Source organism: Rhizophagus irregularis, chromosome 17, assembly GCF_026210795.1.
Source record: "Rhizophagus irregularis chromosome 17, complete sequence".
Classification (NCBI taxonomy): Eukaryota; Fungi; Glomeromycota; class Glomeromycetes; order Glomerales; family Glomeraceae; genus Rhizophagus; species Rhizophagus irregularis.
In genome coordinates, this window is record NC_089445.1 from 515,575 (window position 1) to 542,231 (window position 26,657).

The 26,657-nt window shown below is 27.7% G+C and overlaps 3 protein-coding genes across 3 annotated transcripts; all 3 read left to right on the forward strand.

Annotated features, from left to right (window-relative positions):
• Positions 1-6,096: 6,096 nt before the first annotated feature.
• On the forward strand, positions 6,097-7,904 carry OCT59_008847 (uncharacterized protein; the record flags this gene model as incomplete). The annotated part of the gene is made up of 8 exons (XM_066133157.1): positions 6,097-6,229; positions 6,311-6,703; positions 6,833-6,891; positions 6,965-7,135; positions 7,207-7,309; positions 7,391-7,560; positions 7,641-7,790; positions 7,875-7,904. The coding sequence occupies 8 exons, from the start codon at positions 6,097-6,099 to the stop codon at positions 7,902-7,904; spliced, it is 1,209 nt and encodes a 402-aa protein (XP_065999630.1).
• An 812-nt stretch (positions 7,905-8,716) lies between these two features.
• Positions 8,717-9,028, forward strand: OCT59_008848 (uncharacterized protein; the record flags this gene model as incomplete). The annotated part of the gene is made up of 1 exon (XM_025325478.2): positions 8,717-9,028. One exon carries the CDS (start codon positions 8,717-8,719, stop codon positions 9,026-9,028), a length of 312 nt encoding a protein of 103 aa, XP_025181108.2.
• A 13,543-nt stretch (positions 9,029-22,571) lies between these two features.
• OCT59_008849 (uncharacterized protein) lies at positions 22,572-26,258 on the forward strand (the record flags this gene model as incomplete). The annotated part of the gene is made up of 11 exons (XM_066133158.1): positions 22,572-22,742; positions 22,908-23,237; positions 23,314-23,544; positions 23,769-23,885; positions 24,475-24,639; positions 24,722-24,902; positions 24,977-25,289; positions 25,361-25,556; positions 25,670-25,984; positions 26,054-26,125; positions 26,208-26,258. 11 exons carry the CDS (start codon positions 22,572-22,574, stop codon positions 26,256-26,258), a joined length of 2,142 nt encoding a protein of 713 aa, XP_065999631.1.
• Between the last annotated feature and the right edge of the window lie 399 nt (positions 26,259-26,657).

The following is a 26,657-nucleotide window of genomic DNA, read 5'->3' on the forward strand; positions in this document are numbered from 1 at the left end:
CATTTAATCATTTAATCGTACGCACGCGTTTTTGTCTTATTTATTTTTGTTTCTTATTTCTTTATTCTTTTGTTCAATATTTTTAATTTTTTTGTCTCTTCTTTCTATTATTTCTTTAATTATATACAATATATTTACATATATTTCATAATTTATTGCTTTGCAGGTATAGAAATATTTGTTTATTAATACTAATTATTTTCATTTTTTTTTACCTCTTTGTTATTTTGTATCGTAATACTAACAATAATATCCATGTTTCCTTTATTCCTTTTTACTTGTACTTTAATACTAACGATACTAACAATACTAACAACATGTTTATTTTTTCCTTTCTCTTTATTTCTTTATTCTTTTGTTCAATTACTTTGCAGGTATAGAAATATTTATTTATTAATACTAATTATTTTAATATTAACGCGTTTTTTTTACCTCTTTGTTACTTTATGTCGTAATACTAACAATACTATCTACGTTTCCTTTATTTCTTTTTACTTGTACTTTAATACTAACGATAATATCCATGTTTCTTTTACTCCTTTTACTGTTTCTTTAACTCTTTTTACCTTAATACTAACAATAATAACAATATTTCTTTTATCTTTATATCTAATACTAACGTTACTATAGCTGTTTCTCTTCTTTTTACGTCTAATAATATTGTTACTCTACTCTTTCTCTTTTTTACTTTTATGTATTCTGTATATATTAATAAATACTTGTAATTTTTTATGATTATATCTAATAAAACATACATTATATAAACTTATAGTACAGAAAATGAAGTATTATTTATCGAAATATTTTGAAATATTACGAAATATTAAGTTGTGTAAAATCACAGAATATTACGAATCGTCAAATTATGGAACATTACGCATCATAGAATTTCGAAATATTTTAAAAAGTTGCGAAGTATTACGCAGTAAAATTACGGAATATTACGAATCGTAAAATTACGAAGCCTTGCATACAGTAATATTTCGAAATATTTTAAAAAGTTACAAAATATTACGCTTACGCAAACTTGCGGCGGGTCTGAAAACTTACGAAATATTATGTAAAATTACGAAATATTGCGAACCGCAAAATTACGGAATATTACAAATCGTAAAATTACGAAGCTTTGCATATCGTAATATTTCGAAATATTTTAAAAAGTTACGAAATATTACGCTTACGCAAACTTGCGGCGGGTCTGGAAGCTTACGAAATATTATGATGTGTAAACTTGCGCAACTTTTCGCACTATATAATTTCCTGATGTATAGGATGAGTAGGCGGTGTATTCCTAACTTCAGATCAGTCTTAAAAGTGGCCTGATGAGAATGTTCTCAAAATGTGATGCTGTTACCTGAGGAATTAAGTACTTAGTATAATGGTTATCCTTGAGAATGATAGGATACTAGCTGAAAACTAGTCTCATAAGAGGCAGTAGGAGGCTTGGCTGTAAATACTAGCAAAGTAAAAGAATAAAACTACCACTATTCGATTCGTCTTAATAAGACGATTCTAACAAGTTATGGTACATCTTTATACGATTATTAGATGCTAAGTTATTCAATATATTCTTTATATAACTGTGATTATAAATGGTTCTTTTTAATATAAGATTGAGGATAGGTATGATAGTAACTATAGATAGATTGTAACTATATAGGATAAATTTTAATAATAAAGTGTTTTAAACATTCAACTGATGTGACTATATAGTAGAATGTGACTATAATGGGAGTGACTATAGAAGGAGTTAACTGTATTATCTAGAATATTAGTTATTTGGGCAAATGAAGAAGCTAATATTAAGATAATGTATTAGCATAGGTTGTAAAAAACTGGTGTAGTTTTTAGGCATTAGTATAGAAATATTTCACTTTGTAAAATGAAATTCATCGGGAAATTTTTTGGGGTGCAGAACTGCGGAGATCTGTAAAATTAGCAGATCTCCGCTTTTTTTTTGTCATTTTTTGTGTATTTCTGCAAAGTTCTGCAAACTTTGCAACTTCGCAGATAATTGAATATTTTATCTATAAAATCAGCAAAATTCTGCAATTTTGCAGAATTTCATTTAACAGAAAATTTAAAACATGCCAGTTTTGCGAAGTTCTGCGAAATAGCAGATCTTCGCTTTTTGTCCTTTTTTTTTTGCGAAACTCTGCGAAATTCTTTAACTCAAAATTGCGGGTTTATAATTGCGTTTAAACTTTGAGTAACTAACTAATTAAACTTTTCGATTTCAATTAGTAATTAAGCTTAATTAAGCTTTTCGATCATTTCCGTTGACAATTTATTTTCGCTAAAGTTTTTTAATAGTTTTTTTTAATACTTTCGTTAAAGTTTTTCAACAAATTTACAAATTTTATTTTTTAAACTTTCTGACTTTACTTTCGTTAAAGTTTTCCAGTAATTTTTAAAACATGTATTTATTTAACAAATAACGATTTACTTTGCCAAACCTTGGAACTATATGAACTTCTTGGTTAATTGAACCGATTGGTATTGTGTTGTATTCTTTGGTGTAATACAACTGCGGACACCCGTACAGTTCAGGTTCCTCTGTAATAATATCAAACCAACGAACCAGAGCAAGTTCATATGGCTCTTTGAAAGAACCTCGGAAGAATTTAAATAATAACAACACCTTATAAAGAAAATTGATTAATGACATACAACACTTTATCAATCTTAATCATTCACTTACTTTTCCATACCAAGCTCCCTCATCCGAATTGTATTGCTCTTGATCTTCCGCAGGAGTTACCGCAATATTACCGAACCATTTTTTACTTTGGAATTCTCCTGTCATTCTTAAAATATGTCTATCTTCCAGGTGTACTGAATCATAAATTTTAATGTAAAATTCGTCACTTTCGGACTCCTGCGAAGATGTGTCCAGAAAGGTATCTAAAGTTGAAATTAATTGCGATAACCCTTCAATGAAGTTTGAATGTGGTGGATTTTCAGATTTTTTCAACGATTTTATTTTTTGGCCGATATTATCTAATGTTAGTTCCCAAAGTACTTTTTCAAATCCTTTGGCTTTACGATGAATAACTTTTTTAGCAGAAGATGTCAATTCTTTGTGTTTTACCTATAAAAAATATTATTAAATGTATGTATATTTTAAAGAAATTGATTTCAGTCATGTCGGATTCAACTAACAGCGTTCACCAATTGTCTCATTACGTCTTTCTGTTTGATAACCGATATGGGGTTTTGACATATGATTTGTGGAGGGTTTCGTACGTTTCCGTTAACAACCCATTCAATGCACCATATTTTCTAATAGCAGGCACTGAAAACAATCAAAATAAATTAGGATAAAATCATATACTGTATGTTTACTAGCGTCCTACCTGCGTGATACCGCCAACTGTATAACTTCGGAAAATTGCAGTTAGTAGTGGACAATGGAGAGAAGATCTTTTTGAAATCAATGCACCAATCAATAATTGCTGACTATAATTGATAATCTTTAGTGTGTTGATGATTTTCAATGTGACTTTATGAACTTTGACTTACTTCAAAAATTTTCAGATCTTCTTCAGTGTACATTTCTTTCCTGCTCATTATGTACATCTTACTGAACTTTGCGTAAAGTTCGCAAAGTTCTTTACAGATTATTTTGTTCCCTTCAAAAATTTCATCTAAGGCAAAAAATGCAATTTTCATTATGTTACGATAGTCTGACGCAGTAAGTACGTTTAAATGTCCTAATTTATGTAAGAGTTTAAGACCCAGAAAGCGAGAAATTTGACGAAGTTGATCATCAAATTTTTTTTGTAGTTCTGTTCCTCCGACTGCCTTCAAAATATCTTGTGTAAATTCCAATTGGTATTTGAAGAGTCCAAGATCGATATGGTGCATACGGTCAGGAACGCAGGCTTCGTATATATTCAAATTTCTGAAACAAATTATACGTGCGTAAAAATTTACATCTTTGAAATTAATTACAGAAATATAAAGATATTTACGGAAATTTCCAGAAGGAATTTTCAACAGAATGCACAGAATACTCCTTTCCTTGGCCATCGTTGATTACTTGCTTCATATTTTCATGAGTTCTATGAGGTACGTTCTCTAGTTTAAGACTCATATTGTTCAGATCACTTTGCAAAACTATGCAAGTATGGCATGGCATTTTGCACCGCGCTCCTTTATATGTCGCAGTTATATCATCAGCTTCAAGCATATCTGCGAGAAAAAAAGATATCTGTGCAGCGAAAGTAATCACTTGTCCATTAATTCCAAAATATAGCGCTTCAGATTTTTCTAATAAAGGTTGGAGCATAATTTTGAAGCATTTATGATATACATCGCGCTGTAAGCTTCGAAAACTTTCTGTTGTTTTGATTCCTGTATCTTGGACTTTAGAGAGAAATCCTAAAAGAATTTTAGCCTCCGGCAAATTTCGAACATGATTTGGAATGTTACCAAGAGTTAAAAAAACTGGATGGCCTGATGATTTCTCAAGTCCATCGAAAGTTGTTGCGTCTGAGTATAAGATGATGGACAATAGTCGATTTAATGATGGAAGGTTCTTTTCAGTTTCTAACCACCAGTTACCTTCGAAAGGTTCGCCAAATATTCTTGTTTCACCTCTATCATTCTGAGAATATAAACAACTAAATAAGCATAAATAATGTAATTTATCATTGCAGACGAAAATCAAATTATTATACAGACCTTCATTTTATTTTGGATTTTTTTATGGACGAAGTTATTGGTTACTTCCGATCGTTGCAGAAAAGCTTGAATAGCACGAAAAAGTGGGCGATAGTAGAGGGTAAAATTAATTTCATTATAGGTCGCAACAACCTTTTCTTTAAAGTCTATCAAAAGTGAATTTATTTGATTAAGATAATCCTTGCCATTTTTCGTTGAACTAGGCAATGGTGATTTGTCTAAATTACTAAGTTTGTTGAAAAACTTTATTATTTTATCACCTATCTTATTAGAGATATTACCCTCTACTATCAACTCCAAAAAGTCGCGATATGCATCATTCGGCCATTTTACTACGCGCTCTGGTGTGGATTTTCCATCAACTACATCTATGGCATCATCTAATGATGCATCCTAAAGGTCTTCAGGATCAATGAATTCAGTATCTTCAAAGTTTACTAATTCTGATTCTGCTTCCGATTCTTCAAAATTTGCTTCGACCCTCTCTTCTGACCATAACCTTTTTCGCAAATGATAATGTGGTTTATCTTCTAACTCATCTGCAATATTTACTAAGTCTTCATCTTGAGATGAAGGTTCAAATTGCTTCATCTCATCATCATCATCCTGTGATGTAAGCTTTTCTTGCGAAGTAGTTGGATTTGGCATAATAATTGACGTGCTCCAAAGTTCTGCATCATGTTCTGATCTTATCATTTCTCTTAATGGCTGCAATAAAGATCTTTGCTGTACTGGTGACTCATTTAGTTGGGAGGATCTCATTTTCCCATGATGTTTAGCATTGGCATGTTGTTTTAAACCGCCGTAAGTTGAAAATTCTCTTTTACAAATTTGGCATTGATATCTAACCATTTTTATTTAAAGAACAATTTATGAGGATTTATTTGCGGTATAGTAAATATTTGTTTTTATTTGTTCTTTGCTAATTTTAAGCGAATTTTAGTGATTTTATTAATGATTATTTTAATTAATGCGAAATTATGAATTTTGTGAATTTGCGAATTTTAATGAAGAATTTGATATTTCTTTCGTTTGTGTGAATTCTCAATTTTTTTTTTTTTTTTGATTTTTTTACATTTTTGGCGCAAAGGTTCAATCATTTTAATTTACAGATTTTTAATCATTCTATTTTTAAATTTTAATCATTTTAATTTGCAGATTTCTTAATTATTTTATTTAATTTTAATCATTTTAATTTACAGATTTTTAACTATTTTTATTTTTAAATTTTAATCATTTTAATTTACAGATTTTAATCATTTTAATTAATATTTTTACTGATAATTAAATTATTTAATTTATAGATTTTGGATTTTTTTATCGATTTCGGTAATCAATTTTTTATTTAAATTGTTTCGTAAATTTCAAGTATATTTTTTCCTATACAATTTTCTAAATTAGTTGTTAATAATGTCAACGAAAAATACTAAGAAAAAAACTGGAAAAAATGCAAAGAAAAAAATGAAAGTTTCCCATAATAGTCCGAAAAAAAAAGATGAAGCTTCTCAAAAAACTGGAAATATATTATCTCAAATTTTATCAGGTACAGTCCGTCAAGGAATTGCATTTCTTACATTAATTTAATATTATAATTAATTTTCGCTTGTTCAATCGACACTAACAGCTGATGATGTATCATCACAAGATACAGGAAATGTTGATGATAATGCTTCAGCTTCAACATCTTATACTGAAACTCGTACTGGCCCTGATTACGATAATATTTTAACTTCAACACCCCATACCGAAGGACCGTTCGTGTTGGTTGTTTCAGATGAAATTCTCAAGTCTTCAACATCCAATAATCCTACAAAAAGTATTAAAAGTGGCAAGCCAAAAAAAAATTGGGGTAGATCATTAACGCCCATTGTTGGTAATAATTCAACAAGAAATCTTGAAAATTCTCCAACTAAACCCGATGATAATTCAAACCGAAGAACTTCCACACCTATCAAAGCACCCACACCTATCAGAGCTTCTACACCTATCACACCTATGCAAATTGATGACAAATATTGTAACTTCGAAGAACGTGACGAACGTTACCTTACAATCGAGAAATTCAACTATATTATGAAATTATTAGACGAAAAAATCACTTCAATATATCAATTGTGCCGACGTATTAGTGAGCAATAACGATTAGATTCTCAAATGATACAGAGACTTGTGGTGGTCGACGAGCTTTCAGATGAATTTTGGAACGTAAGTTACTTTAATAGATTTAGCAACTTTATTTGATCTCAAGATATTTAAAAATAACTGATTATCTTTACAGCGCGCATATAAAAAGGTGTCCAAAGAACTTATTCCGAAGATCCTATTTCCCTCAGATACGGAGTACCGTGAAGCTTTAGAGAAATACCTCGCTGAACATGCCAGTCATTATATTGAAAATCTCAGAAGAAATACGTGGATTTTTCTATTCGAATCAAAGTTATTACCAGAAGTACGTGAAATCATTAATAATAATCAATAATAATAATAATAATAATAATCCGAAATTATTTGATTATTAAGATAAAAAACAAATGCCGAAGCAAGCAAAATGATTTAGCGGCAAATATTCGAAATACTATGTTTTCTAACTTCGGTGAGCAGAAGTTAGAACGTGTAGATAGCAGTGCGTCCTCTAAAAAGATTGCCGAATGGAAAAAAAGTGCAAAAACGCGAGAAGCATATTGAGAACTTTTTGAAAATCAAGGTATTCTCACAAAAATAACCTCTTCTGTTTTCAAATCATACGAAGGCAGTGAGCTTCCTCCAGAACACTGGGTTTATGTACTCGCCATCTGCGATATTGTCTTAAATCCCAGTAGCTCTGGGATTAAATGCAACGACAAGTTAGTTTTAAAGATAGTTGATTTTCTTATGGTAATAATAACGTTCATCAGTACTTTGAAGTTAAAAATTTTAAAATATTTCGCAAATATTAATGTATAATCAATTATCAGCAATCGATCAAAAATAAAGTTACAGTAACTCCGCGTTTGTTGCAGGAGTTAGCAGAGAAAGAAAATTCAGAACAAAGTCCAGAGATTTCGTCTATAATCGAAGAATCGAGCGATGCTGATGATGGTAATAGTAGTAGTTACGAAGAATTAGTAAGTCAAAGTTATTATCTGGTATATAATGATTTTTACACTGCGTTAATTTATTTTACTAATCTAAATCAAAAAAATTTACAGCTCAAGAGTTTAGATTCGAAATTCTCTTAACATTCGTCGAATTTCTTCGTATTACATTAATTTTCAGAATTCGGAAATTTGTATTTGAAATTCTTCAATTTTTTTTGAATATATTTTATTAAATAAATTACATATTAAATAAATTACTATATATAAAATTGTTTGTAATAATTGTGATGATCAGTGAAATTAAATATATTTGAATTATTTCGAATATTTATTTTTTAAAAATCTTAGCAGAATTTCGTTATTTGTTTTTTTATAATCTTCGCAGAATTTCATTATTTATTTTTTAAAAATTTTCGCAGAATTTTGTTTCTTGAAATTCTGCGCAGTTTTTGATGAATTTTTTTTTCTAAAGACTGCCGACAGGGTCGCAGATCTGCGCAAAAATGTCACCTGCAGATCTGCACCCCAAAAAATTTCCCGATGTTACAGCATGTATCATGGGCTACGTCCCGAACTTGTATTTATTTTTTGCGTATATTAATAAACATTTTTTTCTCAGCAAAAGTGATCTGTGTTCCAAATTGAAATAAACACAATAACTTTTTTATTTTGAATACTTGTATAAAAGTGTTATCAAAAATGGAATCTAAGATTAACTTACTTAGGCAAGAAAATGCCAGACTTGTGGCTAAAAATTACAAGCTTGAAGTTGAGATCATGAAACTGAGGCAGATTATTAAGGAAAATGCTAGGTGTGATATTAGAGTTGAGGAACTAGAGCAAAAAATAGGGAACTTGAGGCTAGACTTATGATATTGGAATAGAATTCCTTGGTGGTGAGTGAACAACCACAGAATGATAAGGAAGCGATTGTAAAGGTACTGCCAGAAGTAATGGTATCAAATATTGATTTATCTAATATCGTAATAGACCAGCGAAATAATATTGACACTAAAACCTCAAAGGAAATGAAGATAAATGCTTTCTTGGTTAAGGTAAATAAGAAAAGCATTGGCGATAAAATTAGAAAGAGGAGGCGAAAAAAGAAAGTTCAGTATAAGACGATTGCCAAAGACTCATCTCCAGTTACTTCAGATTTGACTCACTGTGAAGAGGATTTCTTTATGACTAGCGTTAAACCTATAACCCTTCTAGAACAGATAATTAAAGAATTGATTCCAGTTACCTCTAAAGTTGTCTGCTAAAATTAGGGAGTTTTGGCATGTCGAAATTGTTAAAACTATTTCAACATTTCGACATTGGCTTTCTGATTTGTCAAAATGCCAAAATAGTTTCGACATGTCAAAATTGTTGAAATCTAAAAATATTACATTTTACGTAATAACTCAGCATCCAATAATTGTAAAAAGAAGCACCATATGTTATTAGAATTGTTCATAACGATGAGTCAAATGGTGGTTAGATCATCTTTTTACGATCACTAGATGCCGAGTTATTGAGCAAAACGTCAAAAATTAGCATTTTGTATTTTGCGATACTGCACCATTTGACGTTTCATTTAATAACTCAGCATTTAACAATCATAGAAAGATGCACCAAAAGGGTTGATCACCCTTTCTCAGTGGTAAGTGACTGAGACCCTCATTAAGCCTGAGTATGGTAAGGTTGCAAGTTCAATTCCGCTAATCACGGAAATTAAAAGAATTTTACTGCAGACATTACAACCAATAGCGTGAAGATATAGAGATTAGCGTAGTTGGACTGCATCATAGTGAATTAGTGTATACTATACTTGTAGCTGAAACCTTTTCACATAATTTTTGGCCACATTTTTAAATCAAAATTAAGTTAAAAAATAATAAAAATTAATCTCTACATCCAGCCGAAACTATAATATAAAGTCTTTAAAGTTTCGGATGGATTTCTGGATAGTTTTTAATAATTTATTATAATTAAATTACTGAAAGGCCGAAACCTTGTCCAGCTTCATGGAGGTTTCGGCTACATGTATAGTGTATACAGTTAGGCCGCACATTTCAACTAAAAGTCATGGTGTCCTTCTAACGTTCTCTATAAGGCCATTGGCATGTGCGCAGTCCTGTCCTTGAGGTCACTACTATACCTTAGGGGGACTTCCTGTCCAGGTGGTCACTCTATGATACCACTTGGGGTCAGTAATGGCTAGATGATCGTTCTAGATAGTAAAGCTGAGGGTGCAATGTCTTAGTGGTAGTTTGACCTTCTGTTAGGTCTTAAACCAACTAAGGTGTTCGTACACAGAACAGGTAGTATAGTTATGGGGTTCGATTCCCTACTCTTTGGGTTCTGGTTAGTGATCTTTGGTGATTGATACCCACCATAAGGGGTGATCCTGGACAGATGCCTGCTACTTCCTGTCTGAGTGGTCACTACAAAGTATACCACTTGGGGTAAACAACATCAGGAAATTTGTTTAGGCGTAATTTAGTGTAATATTTCAAAGGTGTAAAATTTCGAAATATTACACTAAAAACGTAATATTACAAAAGTTTACGCTCTTAAATTTGAATAATTATAGTAATTTAAGAATATCTCACTATCTACTGATCCAATCAAGACGATCTATCGCTCATTGGAATTAGCTCATCAAGACGGATTGAATGGTAGTAAAATCACATTTCTACAGTTGATAGAAAGCTCTATAGTATGCAGTAAAGTTTTAAATTAATAAAAAGTCATCTATCAAACATAAAGATACAATTTTACTACCATTCGATTCGTCTTGATAAGCTGATTCTAATGAGCTATAGATCATCTTGATTGGATTAGTAGATAGCAAGATATTCTTAAATTACTATAATTATTCAAATTTAAGAGCGTAAACTTTTGTAATATTACGTTTTTAGTGTAATATTTCAAAATTTTACACCACCTTCAAAATATTACACTAAATTACGCCTAAACAAATTTCCTGATGAACTGTACTATCAGTGCTAGGTAATTGCGGGCTGTAGTGGTCTTTGAGTGAGGCTTAGTACCTAAAATGGTGGTATGGAAGGGTACTAGATGGTTGATGTTACCTGTCAAAAGTCCTCCATGAAAGTAAATACTCTCTAAAGGTTGTAAAATAAATTGAGTACCAGTATCATGCAATGGATTTAAGGATGAGTAGGCGATGTATTTCTAGCTTCAGATCAGCCTTAAATGTGTCCTTGATGGGAGATATCACCCATATATGGTGCTGTCGCTTGAGGAAAAATAAGTACTCAGTGGTATGGTTACCCCTTGGGGATGATAGGATACTAGTCCGATGATGCTTCATAAGAAGTAGAGGGAGACTTGGCCGTAAAACTATAGCAAAGTAGAAAGATCTTATTTATACTAGGTTGCTTGCCGAAAGCAAGGGTTTAGGCAAGATGGCGTTTCGCCGAAAAGCGAAATTCTGCTGAAACTATATTAAAGTTATATTAAAAAACTGGCGAAACTTTGGAGAAAGGCGAAACTGCCGAAACTTATTATAAATGCCGAAACTGCTGAAACTCTGCCAAAACTATAATAAATCTATAGTAAAATTTTGACGAAACTAATCGTAGGATTTTGAAGAAGTTTAGATAAGTAACCTTAACTATAACTTGTTAGAATCGTCTCATAACGACAAGTCGAATGGTAGTTAAATCATCTTTTTACGATCACTGGATACCGAGATAATAGGCGAAACGTCAAACGGAGCAGTATTACAAAATACAAAATGCTGATTTTTGACATTTTGCTCAATATCTTGGCATCCAGTGATCGTAGAAAGATGCACCATAGCTCATTGGAATTGTCTCATAACGACGAGTCGAATGGTGATTAAATCATCGTTTTACGATCACTAGATATCGAGATAATAGGCGAAATGTTAAACGGAACAGTATCACAAAATATAAAATGCTAATTTTTGACGTTTCACTCAATATCTTGGCATTCAGTGATCGTAGAAAGACGATCTAACTACCATTCGACTCGTCATTATGAGACGATTCCAACGAGCTATGGTGTATCTTTCTACGATCATTGGATGCTAAATTATTAAGTGAAATGTCAAATAGCGCAGTATTGCAAAATACAAAACATATAGGTTGATTTGTTTACTTTGCATTAAAAAGAGTTTTGATTGATTTTTACAATTTTTGTTACACAAAATTGTTTTGTAATACCAAAAAATCATCTGATTGATGATCATTTGACTAAATAATAAGTTGAACAAAAATTTACATTTGCGAAACGTAAATTATTAAATGTAAAAGAGCTGTGAAAAAATCCATTTCTCATATATATGGAATTTTTAATATATATTATTAAAAAGTAAGTATATTTTAATAAAATATAAAGTAAAATAAAAATTTATATAGCCTTAGTAGCTATAAATGTTTATAAAAGTATAATAAAAATATCATATAAAAAATGGTATCATAATAGATATTTTCAAACAATAAAAACAATTATTTTATGTTGGAGTTTGTATTACCATCTTTAAACACAAATATATCAAGATTCACTAATCCGTTTTCTATAATTTTAGGCTCGTTGGAAAGCCCTTGTTCTGGACTTTATAGGCGAAAAAAGATCTCACTAATTGAATCATTAGATCCGGAGATATTTACATTTAAAGTTAAGGTATGAACTTTTTAACATGCTTAAATGCAAATATCTTGGGATCCACTGATCTATTTTGTATAAATTTAGGCTCTTTGGAAAGCCCTTGATCTGATCTATATGAACGAAAAAAGAGCTTGCCGATTGGATCACTGAATCTGAAAATAACTACATTTTAAGTTGAGATATAAATTTTTAACATATATAGTAAGTACTAAGAATTATATTAATTTAAAAAAAAGTTTTACCAAATTATAGTATAATAACATTAAATAAAAATTTTTTAATACTCATTCCCAATTTACTGTATATTATATACTTCCCAGCGAAATTAATTTAATTATGTCATTATACCTGACGTAATAAGCCGTAATAATTACGGTTTTAAATTTTAAAATGCCGATATGCCGTAATTAAATTAACCTGTCAAATTAATTACGGCAGTAAAATTTAAATTATATTAAAATAGGAAATAGATCAACTAATAAACACATGATTTAACATGAGTATATTAAATGAACGTAGTATATAATCATGTGTTATATTTCTTAAATTTTTTTTTAAAATATTTCTTTGTCTTAAAAAATGCCAAATTTAAAATATTTTCTAACGCATGTACCAATTAAACATTCTGATATAAAATAATACATTTTTTTATATATATTTTATACACTAATTATAATGTCTACTCAAGAAACAAATGGTGGAAGTTCAAGTAGCGTATTATTAAACACAAATAAAGAAAAAGGAAAACCAGGAAGAAAAAGAGGACCTGTTTGAATTCATTTTAATGATATTGGTACTAAAAAAGAAGGTCATATTAGTTGTAAATGCATGTATTATGGCTGGACTCAAACCCAAGGAGAACCAGCCCAAATGCAAGCACATTTAGCTTTATCCTGTTCAAAAGTTCCTTCTACAATTAAAATAGAATATTTACTTCTTATTAAACAAAATGCTGAAGAGCGAGTTACTAACTCTACTTCAACTGTCTCAAAAAAAAGATGTGTTAATTTATCTCAAACAAGAATAGATAAATTTTATGAATCTGACCAGATTGATAGTACCAAACAAGTATTATGCGATAAAGCTGTTGCAAAATTCTTTGTTTGTTGTGGTGTGGTATTTCATTTAGTTTCCTCAAATCCTTTTTTTATTGATATGGTTAAAAGTTTATGTAATGGATATGAGCCACCGTGTTCTACTACTTTATCCAATACACTTATGAACAACGAACTTACTAAAATAACTGTTGATCAGCAACTTACGTTAGATAAAGAATCAGATTTAACATTAGGTAAAAAAATAAATTTTATTTTTAGATTTTTTAATTATTTAATAAATTTTGAATTTTTTAGGATTTGATGGCTAGACGAGCCCACGAGGTCAATCATTATACATTTTTATACTTATTACACGTGAACGAAAGGAAATTATACATAGTTTAAAAAATCTATCATTAGAATCTCATACAGCAAAATTTTTAGCTGAAAAAATTAATGAAGTAATTACAAATATTGGGCCTGAAAAATTTTCTGCAGTTGTTTCTGATCATGCTGCTGCTTGTGCATCTGCTAAACGAATCATTGCTGATACACATAAACATATTATTCCAATTAGATGTATTGCGCATCACATTAATCTCATTACAACTGATATTTGTAAAACTTCATTTGCCAAAGAGGTTATTGCGAAGTGTACAAAGTTAGTAAAATTTTTTAAAACATCACATCAAGCTGGTGAAAAGCTTAAAATGAGTATAATTGATGATTCAGTTAAAGGTGGAAATCTCAAAACTTATGTCAAAACTAGATGGACAACAGCTTGGGATTGTACGAATTCTATTTTACGTCTTAAAAATCAGTTAAAAAATGTAAGTTTATTAATTATTAATTATAAAATGAATTAAAACGTGAAATTTATTTTATTTTATTTATTTATTAGTTATTAAATGAATGCCCGGAAATATTGAATAATGAAATTAAAAGTTTATTGCGAAGTAGATCATTTTTTAATGATGTTGATGCCGTTAATACTTTATTAGACCCAGTCAAATCAGCAGTAAAGGCTCTTGAATTCAAATCAACTACGCTTGCTGATTGTTTTGTTGAATTAATCAAGTTATCACAAAGGATTAATTTCCTTCCACCAATATCAGATCAAAATTTTAAATCTACCTGTATTGAATTATTTAATAAAAGATGGAAACAATTCGATTTTGATCTTTATATTTTAAGTTATATGCTTCATCCATACTACCGAGGTAAATTGTGAATTTTTTTTTGAATTATTTATTTTTACACTAATCTTAATTAAATTATTATATTTATACTTTAGGTAAAGGTTTACATCCAATGGTCTTTCGTGATGTTTGTCTTAATGCAATGAAATTGCTAAAAAATATGGGTGGTGGTGAAAATTCTTGTAGCGAATTAGTTGCTCAAATTCGCGCATTTACACAATATGAAAAACCTTATGATTTAGAGTATGTATTAGGAATAGATAATGTTTTTTTATGGTGGCGATTATGCAATCCAGTACATCCTGAAGAACATTATATTCAACAACTTGCTATGAAGATTTTATCAATTACTCCACATAATGCAGGATGTGAACGTGTTTTCTATATAATTGGTTGGATGGCTAATAAAAGGAGAACACGGTAAGTTAATATTTAATATTTAATATTACTATATTAAAAAAAGTATATTATGCCTTTAATTTAGTTTTAATGTATTTAATTTAGATTAAATGTTGAAAAACTTGAATCAATAGCGAAATTACATACGTACTATATAACAAATGCAAAGTTTGAGCTCAAATTTGCATATAACACACTTTCCAAAGATCAATTTCAAAATGAAATTCAAGAAACATTATCTGATCCTTCTTTTTTGATGATGATGATGATAATAGTGATTATGATGATGAAGATGAGGATTATGATCAAAATGAGGATGAGGGTGATGATACTGAGGCAGCTAATAATAATAATTTGGAAATTTCACGATGGGTTAATATTATGGATAAAGAATTGCAAGAACTACTTCAAACAGAAGTTAAAGTAGTAATTGATATTTCTCCTCCACCACCACTGGTAGATCACGGCTCTCAAGAATTTAATATGGAAGAAGTGTTAGATAGAATTCTCACTTAAAAACATAAAAATACATTGATAAATAAATTTTAATATTTGTTTGGTATAATTACCCATAAATTTTTATAATGCTTAATTACGTCCAATATAAAATTGACCCGTAAACTATTTAAAATTATTTATTTATTGAAATTAATCGCTAACACATTTTATACATTTTATTAAAAAAGAAAAAAATTTTTTACGTCGAAAATATGATTCCGATGATTGGGTCGATCAGATGACAGATCACAGATCCATAAATTCGATCTCATCGATCATTTTTTTTTTATTTTAATCTTTTTCTTTAAAAAAAACAATTTTAAAACCGATTTGTTTTAAAAAAAAATGATATTTCGGTTTTCTTAAACCGATTTTTTCTTATTTTTAAAAATTTAAAATCATTTATTTATTTTTTATTTATTAATTATTTTTTTAAAAACAATATTTCAGTTTTTTAAACCGATTTCTTTTTATTTTTTTAATTTTTTTTTTTAAAAAAAATAATATTTCGGTTTTCTTAAACCGATTTTTTTTCTTTTTTAAAATCATCATTTATTTATTTTTTATTTATTAATTATTTTTTTAAAAAACAATATTTCGGTTTTTTTAAACCGATTTTTTTTTATTTTTTTAATTTTTTTTTTAAAAAAAAATGATATTTCGGTTTTTTTAAACCGATTTTTTTATTTTTTTTTATTTTTTTTCTTTTAAAAAAATAGATATTTCGGACCAATTTAAAAAAACCAATTTTTTTCTTTTTTAAAATTTAAAATTATTTATTTATTTTTTATTTATCAATTATTTTTAAAAAAAACAATATTTCAGTTTTCTTAAACCGATTTTTTTTCGTTTTTTAAAATATATTTTTTTAAAAAAAAACATTTCGGTTTCTTAACCGATTTTTTTTTCTTTTGCTTTTTAAATTATTTTTTTTTATTATAATTATTTACTCTGAAGTCAGAATTGTAACTTTTTTAAGATCAAGAATACGGATCTTGGGTAAGTTGCTTTTTTTTTAAAAAAAAATTACTTTTAGAAACGTTATTAACGGATTCGTGGCAGTTTCTGCTTTTTTTTAAAAAAAATTACTTTTAAACGTTATTAACGTTTCTTTTGTCTTATTTTTTAGGACTTATACTTTTTCAGGTTGAAATTTTGACTTGAAAGGTATGAGGTTTTTTTAAAATTTGCTTTTTTTTAGAAATTATTAACGTTTATTTTATTATATTTTGTAGGGAAACATTTTCGGCTTCCTGGATTCTTCTAAGACATGAGTATGTTCTGTGTAGGTTTATTTTTATAATTTCTTTAAAGAATCATATTAACGTTTTTTCTTTTAATTTCTCTGTAGGTTTTGGCTTCCTAATTCCTTCAGGATACAGGTATATGTGTGGGTGGGTATTCTTTTAATATTAACATTTCTTTTTTTATTTTTTATAGGATTTTCCATAAACTGCTTTTCCATTTGTAATTTTTGCGATCTAATTATTATTGTTACATATATTAATAATTACGTCATTTAATTTGCAGTCTGTCCTAACAAATAAATGAAAAATATCAATAGTGCTAAAACTAAAACTAAAAAAAATAAAATAAAATAATTAAGTATATTGTTTAAGAATTCTTTTTTATGTAATAAATAATAATTGAATTAATTGAATAATATAAACATATAATTTTTAAAAATCGGTTGTACAATTAGTTATACGTAATATAAATTATTTTAATAGCAATAAAGATAAATGGAATAATGGATCAATGGATCAAAGATTCAATTCTAATATAAAATCAATTCCGTCAGTACAAATTAATACGTCAGTACAAATTAATTACGTCAGTACAAATAAATTACGTTACGTCAATATGCAATTCGGCATTGTACCGTTATATTACGGCATTCAAAAATCAATTACGCTGGGAAGTATAGTATATTATATAGTATTTTATATAATAAAAATGTAATAAAATTAATATTTTAATTAAAAGTAGACAAATCAGCCTATATGATGCCAATTTTTGATGTTTCACTCAATATCTCAGCATTCAGTGATCATAGAAAGACGATCTAATTACCATTCGATTTGTCATTATGAGACGATTCCAACGAGTTATGGTGCATCTTTCTACGATCATTGGATGCCGAGTTATTATGTGAAACTTAATATTTTTAGGTTTTGACAATTTCGACATGTCAAAACTATTTCAGCATTTCAGCATTTCAACAGGTTTTAGTTTCAACATTTTAACAATAGCCTGTAGAGTTTTGGCAGGCAACTTTAGTCACCTCTGGTAACAAATCATCTGCCAGGACATCACCAGTAAAATCATTTATGGTGGAGACTTTTGAGAACATAGATATAGAGTGTTAAAAAATTCCTTATAATTAAAAGTGGAGTAAGATTTGAAATGGGAATTATCCTCCACTGAAGTTAGTGATAGTAAGATTAATAAGGCGTTTGATATTCAGATTTCTAAGCTCTCTTTAGAAGCAATTCTGATAGGATCTAGTGAAGTTATGGTACAGAATATAGTTGATTTATTTAGAGTAGCAATAAAGCTTAGACGTAAGGAGATTTTATGCTGGTATTGTTACTATAAAGCATATGTTGGGAATGTTAAGTCTAAGAATGGTATTGATGATAAATCAGCAAGAACATTGATGTAACAGTGAAATCAAACCCCTTCTTTCTGACATTACTGATGTAAACTTATGTAAAATAACTTTCAAAGCTAAAAAAATCTATATATTGTTTGATGGAATAGGAATAAATAAAATCCAAATAATTAGCTGTAGTGCAAGTGCCATCTCAAATTTATCCAAATCCAGAATATTATAAATGATTTTTCCAAAAAAGCTACTAATACAGATGATATAGGTTATGAAAACTTTATTCCAAATTGAAATAGACAATAATTGCTCAAGAAATTTTAAAACATTATTTTAATCAAGAAGGAACTTACATTAATAAAATAATAAATTTAAATATAAACAGAGAATTCCATATTGAAGTGGAATTTTATTTAAGAAAAAATGGTGTTATAACTTCAAAAACTAATAATAGGATTGAGGTGCAAACAAATCCATTGGAAGTGAGTTCATCGGCAAGTGTATCATCTGCATTTTAATTTAAGTCAACTTATAACTGATCCTATTTTAGAAACAAGACATTGGATTAATATCCTAATTTATGTAAGGAATTCAGTATTGAAAATTTTAATTATTATGGCATTACTGATGAGAAATCATGCTCGTTATGCAGTTTAGATTATAATGATAAGAAAAGTATAGAAGGTAGGTATAAATCTGGATTTTACTTTATTAAATGTGAATAACATGAAATTGAGATAACTGAATGGTTTCATTATTTTATAATACTATATTTGCTCACACTTCACTGTGATATTTTTTATTTTTTTTATAGAGTTAATTTATGTTAACTATTACCTACTGTAATTTAAATTGATTTGCAATCATATAAAAAGGCAATATAAGCAAATCTGATAAAGTATTAATCACTGAGTATCTGGATTGGCTTGCCAAATTAATTGTGTAAAATTATTATTTCCTATATAATATTAGTATAATATAGTGTTCCTTATGAGTCAAGTTAAGTTGAGTTTCAAATCAATTTTTTATATGATAAAATTTGTTCTATGCTAATTTTTATAATACTTTAACTATATTATTTATGCTATGTGAATCTATACAAGTTATTTTGAGTCACATATATAAGACACTAGTATAATAAGATTTTTTATTAATTATAAAATATAATTTTATAAATTTAATTTATTAATAATAAAATGAAATAATACCAATCTTAATTTTATATAATACAGTTAGACTTTTATATACTATGTACTAATAATTGCTTATATTAATAAATTTTCTATGTCTCATATTATAAAATGCCAATAAAACTATTATTAAATAAAAAAATTATAAATAATTCATTAGTTTAAATATATATAGAATTGGAAATTCTATAAGATTTAAAATTAAAAATTAAATAAGAAGATACATAACAACTGTTCTTATAGAATAATAACTTTTTTGCTAACACAATTGGTATTGATCTTAATATGTTTATTCCCTATGTTTACTTAATAATAAGAAGTTTTTTTCAAAAAGAAAAATACAAGGACCCACATTTAATTACTTACTTTAACGTTAATGATAAGTTTTTTTCTTTTTAAAAGAAAAATACTAGGAACTCAAAACTATTGTTAAGTCAAAGAGAATAGCATTAACTATTGCAACTCTTTTTTTTAGAAGTATTTGTTAATGAATTTTACAATATTATTTGGCAACTACGCTGTAAGGCAGTAGTAGAATGGAAACAAACTAACAAACTAAAGGTATAAAAAAACAAGATTCAAGAAAAAGGTCATTAGCATATTAACACATTATATATAAATAGATTTAACTACACAGACAGAGGAGGGTATATTTGACTTGAAAAAAAGAAAAATTTTGAAATATAATGAACAATGGTTAATAGCATTAGGAAAAACAAAATAATATATAAACCAATTAATTAGAGAGGGAAACAAAATATTTTGGAAGGTATATAATAATACAAAAATATACAAATATAACATAACCTTTCTTTTTTTTTTATCTAAGAAAGTAAAAAGCATTTACTTAAGCCTTATGAAATAATAATCCTATATAATTCAATAGCTACTATTGAAGGATATAAGTGAATTTTATAAGGTGATAGTAGGGCACAGAAGCAATTTTATAGATTAGAGTTTTAATAAATTAATTATATAATAGAAGTTTTTGTACTTTTACATATAATTAATAAACTCACAAATTGTATTACCTTGGAAAAGAAAAAAAAAATTAAAAATTAAATACTTTTTATTAAAAAAAATTTTTATTATATTAATATAAAAAAATCTTTTGTTTTTGTGAATATTTGCTATATAGTAAACAAAAATGGTTAAAACTAAAAATTCACTATAATGAACTTTGATTGTAAATAACTATATAAAATAAATAGGTAATAGTATAAAATATTATAATATAATCATGTATTTTTCCTAAAAAAATTTCTTAATTCTTAGAAATTTAATACATTTTAAATTACTTCTGAAAATCACTTTTTTTGAAATAAAAACTGTAGCTTATTATTTTTAAATTAAGAGCATCACATTTGTTAGAAAAAAGTAAATATTGGCAGTATTTTTTTTTTATAAAAAAAACTATGAAACCTATAAATAATAATAATTATTAGTATAATTGAATTATCATTATTAATAATTTAAAGCATATAAAATAAAAATTATTTGATACGATAATTGTGATATGATTTTATTTATTGAATTTTTACGTACAAGTCACAATTTTCATTCCAAAAAGGGTGATTCTTAGAAGTAAAAAATTTAATTTAGAATTGTGTAAAATTTCTAAGAATAGAAATTTTTTTTAAGAAAAATACATAATTATTGTTATAATCTATTAATTCAAGTTACTAAATAAATTACATTATATATATAATACAATTTGTTCAATAACTAATAATTAATATATTATATAACATGATTAGTAATTAATAAAATTTTATTAAAAAAATTAATTATATTGAATTAAATGTCTTTTTAAAAGAAAATAAAAATGAATATATAATCAAATTAGATTGTTTGATCAGTAGAGGATGAATCTGAAAGGGCATATTTTGGCAATTATACATGGATTTTAATTAATAAAGATTAAATTGTTTTTTATATATTATAAGACTGCATTCTAATGCACAATCTAGTAATTTAAAAAATTACTATTTAATACGAAAAAAAAGAGAAAATAAAAACGGATTGATTTTTTATTCAATCCGAATGGATTTCAATCTGTTTTAATTTTCTCTTCACTTTTATTTTTGAAGACAATTTTTTTTCATCATATTATGTATTGATAGATATTCATAAGATATCTCAAAAAAAAAAATTCTTTTTATTGACTTAATATTTATAGAATGGCAGAAATGTGTTTATTTACGGATTGACAGATCACAACTCTACTGATCAGTTTAATATTTTTTAGTTTTTTTTTTATTTTTAATATTTCTATTTTTTTTTTTAATATAACTGATATATAAAATATATTAAATATATACCAACTAATTAAATTTTCCAAAAGAAATTTATTTAATATTAACTTAAAATATTTGATATAATTTTAAAGCAATTTTATTGGTTAAATACAAGAATAAAATTTAAAATTTCCATTTTATTAATTTATTTGAAATATAAAAACTAATTTTTAAAATTTAAAAAACTAAATATAAATTTTTTTACCAATAATATAAAGATATTTTTTTATTACTTTTTAATATTTTAATTATTTAATATCAGTATAAATCTACTAGTTAAATGGATAAATTCAATTTATTAAATAGTATAAATAAAGTTATATAAAAAAAAACAAAAAAAACAAATAATTAATATTTAGACAATTTAACAATTATAAATTGAATTAAATATTTATTCCTATATAAATCTAATATATCTAAACATTTATTACATTTTATAATTGAATTTAAATATAATAATTTAAATTAATAAATAGTAGTGATAAATTTTAATAAATTGTGTAACAATTCAAATATATTAATAAAAAATAATGCAATAATAAATATATAATTATGAATTTAGATGTGTAAGTTACTAAGTAAATGTATTAATTTAATAAAAAAAAATTCAATTATTAATGGCAATTAATCATATTCAATGGTTGAAGAACAGCATGTCTTAAAGTTATTTTTGGAAATTACAATTTAGGAATTATAGTATTACGTAGTACATATTAAATTCGCATTGGGCTGTTTCCTTGTTGCTTTGAAATCATACAATAGGAAAATTTGTATCCATTTTTTATATAATTTCAGATCAGCATTGGCCAGAATTATCGCGCGCATTGCATGTTTTTTCGCCCAAATATAAATTTCAAAAAAAAAAAAAAAAATCACTGATTTTCATCTTGATATTGTTGATTTAGAAAAAGAAAAAAAAGCACTCAAGAAAACAATATGGCCAATTCTGAGATCGATCTAGAAAGTGTTCGACAAGACTATTTAGCGTCTTTGCAAGACTTAACATTCAACTCTAAACCTATAATTACTAATTTGACGATTATAGCACAGGAGAATATTAATGCTGCAAGGGCAATTGTACAAGCCATCGAAGAACAGATCAGAACCGTAAGTATTTTATTTGTAATGTTCGGGATGTTAAGTAAATAAAGTAAAGCACCTCTTAAAGTCTTGCTTTAATAAAGAAAAAATGATAAAAGACCAGGAAAATTTTAAAGATATCCATATTTTAATAAATTTTTAACATAAAAAATAAATGACATGTTTATTTAGTGTCCACCACAGCACAAGTTGCCAGTGTTATATCTTCTTGATTCTATTAGTAAAAATGTTGGAGGAACATATATCATGTTATTCTCTAGAAATCTTTATCAAACATTCATGGACACTTACAATTCGGTAGAACAAGCTACAAAAAGTAAACTTGAAAGAGTGTTAGCTACGTGGAAAAGTGGACCAACAGGAAATCCTGTGTATTCTTCGGAAGTTACTGGTCCAATTGAAAAAACATTGTCAAAGCAACAAATGAGATATCAATCTCGAGGATCGATTGATGGTGGAAGAACGCACATTCATATTAATCCTAATTTCTTGAGCGGAATTGTAGGTTTTTTGTTTTATAATTTAATTGAAATTTTCATGATGGTCATTTATTAAATATTGCTTATTTTATAAATAGAACTCGAACAGTTTAACTTCATATCAACAAGCTCAACAGTTGCAACAAGTACAGCAAGTACAGCAAGTACAGCAAGTACAACAAGTTCAACAAGTTCAACAAGTTCAACAAGCGCAACAGCCAATTCAACAAACATCAAATGTGTGGGTTGATGCGGCTAGGTATAACAGTGGAACATCTGCATTTCCTGCTTCAGCACCTACTCGCCAAGGATTTTACAACACAACTCAGGTTAGTTTGTTATTGAATTTATATTGTCTGTTTTTTGGTTATGATTTTCTGTTATTTTCTTTATTGTCGTATATTCGTAGTTATATTTTGTCTGCATCAATACGATCTTTTATTTCTATTACATTATAAGACTGTCTGTTTTTTATATTTAAAAAATGCAATCTTTTATAATCATTATAATTGTCCAAAGTTTTCCTTTTTCTTTAAATGTCTTTATTGTTCAGAACCTCGAGTTTACCGATAATCAACTCTGGTTCTATCTAGTCAAATTTATTTGGGTGTATCTGATTGGGAAATCATGTATAATAACAACAAATATAAAACTTCTAAAACCAACAGAGGTCATTTATGTTGTGACGTGAAATTGATGGGTGTTAAAATTGAAACCAAATGAAGAACAAAAAAAAACAAAAACAAAACAAAAAAAGACAAACAAAAACAAAAAAAAGAGTATAAAATAAAAATAAACCTGGGAGACTAATGAAAGTTCCCATCCTAATTACATAAATATCTAAAAAAAAAGGAAAAGAAAAAAAAAAGAGAAAAAAGAAATAAAAGAAAAAAGGAAAGAAAAGAAAAGAAAAAGAAATAAGAAAATAATGATAGTAAAAGAATAATAAATACCAAAGAAAAAAAAAAAAGAAAATAAAAAAAATAAAATAAAAAAAAAATCGAAAAAAAAATCGAATATATATAAATTTATATCCAAATGAAATATTTCTCCGAAACATTATATGGCATTCTTATATCTTTATATTTCCTTTATTTTCCACGATCCTTACCAAATCCTTGTGCAATAAAGTCGTTTTAACGATGATCAAAAATTATTGTTTTCTTGGAAGTGATGATCAAGTGTATATCCAGAAATTTATGTATAATATATTGATGATTTCCTTATTTCGCGCTCTTCTTTTTTTCTATTATAATTAGTTTGCAAACAAGCCTATTATTCAACAAAACCAAGTGTTTGTTCCACCTCCCGAACAACAGAGACTTTTACAAGAATGTCAAGCCTTGATTTTGCAACGTCAACAATATGCTTTGAGAAATCCCAGTGATTTGCAAAATCAAAGTCAAATTGTCAATTTGCAACAGGTTAGCCTAGAGGTTAAATCGATCCTAGGAGGATTAAGAACATATAATTGTAATTTTTACTAAAGATCATAATATATTATAGCTTTCAGAAGTTCTCCAAAAAGCGTCTCTCACGGTTGATCAAATCCAACAAGTTCGACAACTCTTCGCCTCGTTTAATCAAATGATTAATCCCGCTACAGTTCAAGCTCAAGGACAATCTATTATTTCACCTTCATTCCCTAATTTGACTCAAAGTTTAGGGCCTCCGATTTCAATTACTGGTACAGAATTAAATGTTTATCAGCTATTCTTAGTGTTGCAATTGTCTCATCAGCAAATTCTTTCAACAATTCAGGTTCACTTATTTCGCAACCTCATCCAGGTTCAATTCCAGTAAGATCTCCCGTTCAACAACCTCCTTCTTCGATTCCACGACCACAACCACCACATTCTCTTCTAGCAGATCCAAATGCACTGGTTAAAAATTTAATAGACTTTGGATTACTTACAAATACTAGCACAAATCTTGGTAATGTTGGTTATACTGGGAGAAATAACACCCCTACGCCGCCTCCTTCAAATTCAGTTAGTACGGAACCACCTCTATCTACTGTGAAATCTGTAATGGGTTTGGAAAAAATTCAACTTACTAGTAATGACATTCAACGGTAAATTATTTATTAGTCATATCTTTAATCTTTATGGTCAAAGTTCTAACTTTAAAATTTATTATCAAAAGCAAACATGAGGGAGTAGTTGCGGTTATCTATGATGCTTTACCACGCCAATGCAAACAATGTGGATTTCGATACTCTGGAGATGATGAAGGAAAAGCGAAGATGGATGCTCATTTAGATTGGCATTTTCGTCAAAATCGTCGAATGAAGGAAAAATCAAAAAAGGCACAAAGTCGTAGTTGGTTTGTTAGCGATGAGGTTAGTTTTTTTATTCACATTATAATTTCGAGTTCTTCCTTGTTTTATCCGATAATTCGATTTCTCTTTAATTACCTAATAAATGATGTATTTAAATAACTTATATTTAAAAGGATTGGATTCATTCAAGAGAATCGGACACAAAGAATTCTGCAACTCCAGCATTTTTTGATTTTGATAGTGGTACAACGAAAAATATAACTGGTGGTAATAATACTAATATTCAAACAAATAGAAGAGATGAATTATTTAATGAATCGACGGTTATTGTACCACTTGATCCTGAAAAAGCCAGTAAACCGTGTCCAATTTGTCAAGAAAAATTTCAATGTTTTTGGAATGATACGGATGAAGAGTGGTTATTTCGTAATGCTGTCGAAGTTGATGGCGTTATATATCATGCAACTTGTCATGCTGACGCACTTAAGGTAGGTTTGTGATTTATAGAAAAATTTGTCCATGTTGATATTAATTTTTATTTTTATTTGTTGTTTTAGAACCAAGAAAACGCAAAATTAGCCGAAATCGAAAATACTTCAAGTCCTCCCGTTCTTGGTAAAAGAAAAGCGGTATGATAAAATCATATTATCATCTTCTTCCTTGATTTTCAATTCTAATTATTAACCGTCTGTTTTGTAATAAATTACATAGTCGCCAGAGCATATCTCTGATATGCCCAAACGTCCTGCACTTATATCTTGATGAAACATTAAAAAAAAATTATAATAATTCAATTGTGTTGTTACTCTTTATTCTAGGATTTATTAATAAGATTCCACAAGAATCATCATTATTTTGACATTTTAATTTTAAAAAGGAAAAAACAAAATCTTCAAAACCTTGAAAATACGAGTAAAAAACATCAATAATTTTTTTTTATACAAAATTTGTCTTTTTCTACTTTGCTGAATTGAAAAGATGAATATGAATACTATATTGACGGTAACAACAAACACGGGTAATTCTTTCAAATATATTACAAAAATTTCAATAAAAAATAGATACATATATGTGTGAACAACCGATAAGTTTTGTATTCTGTTTTTTTATCTTTCTCGTTTGGCTGGGTAGGTAATAGTGAATTACGGCTCTTTTGCTGTA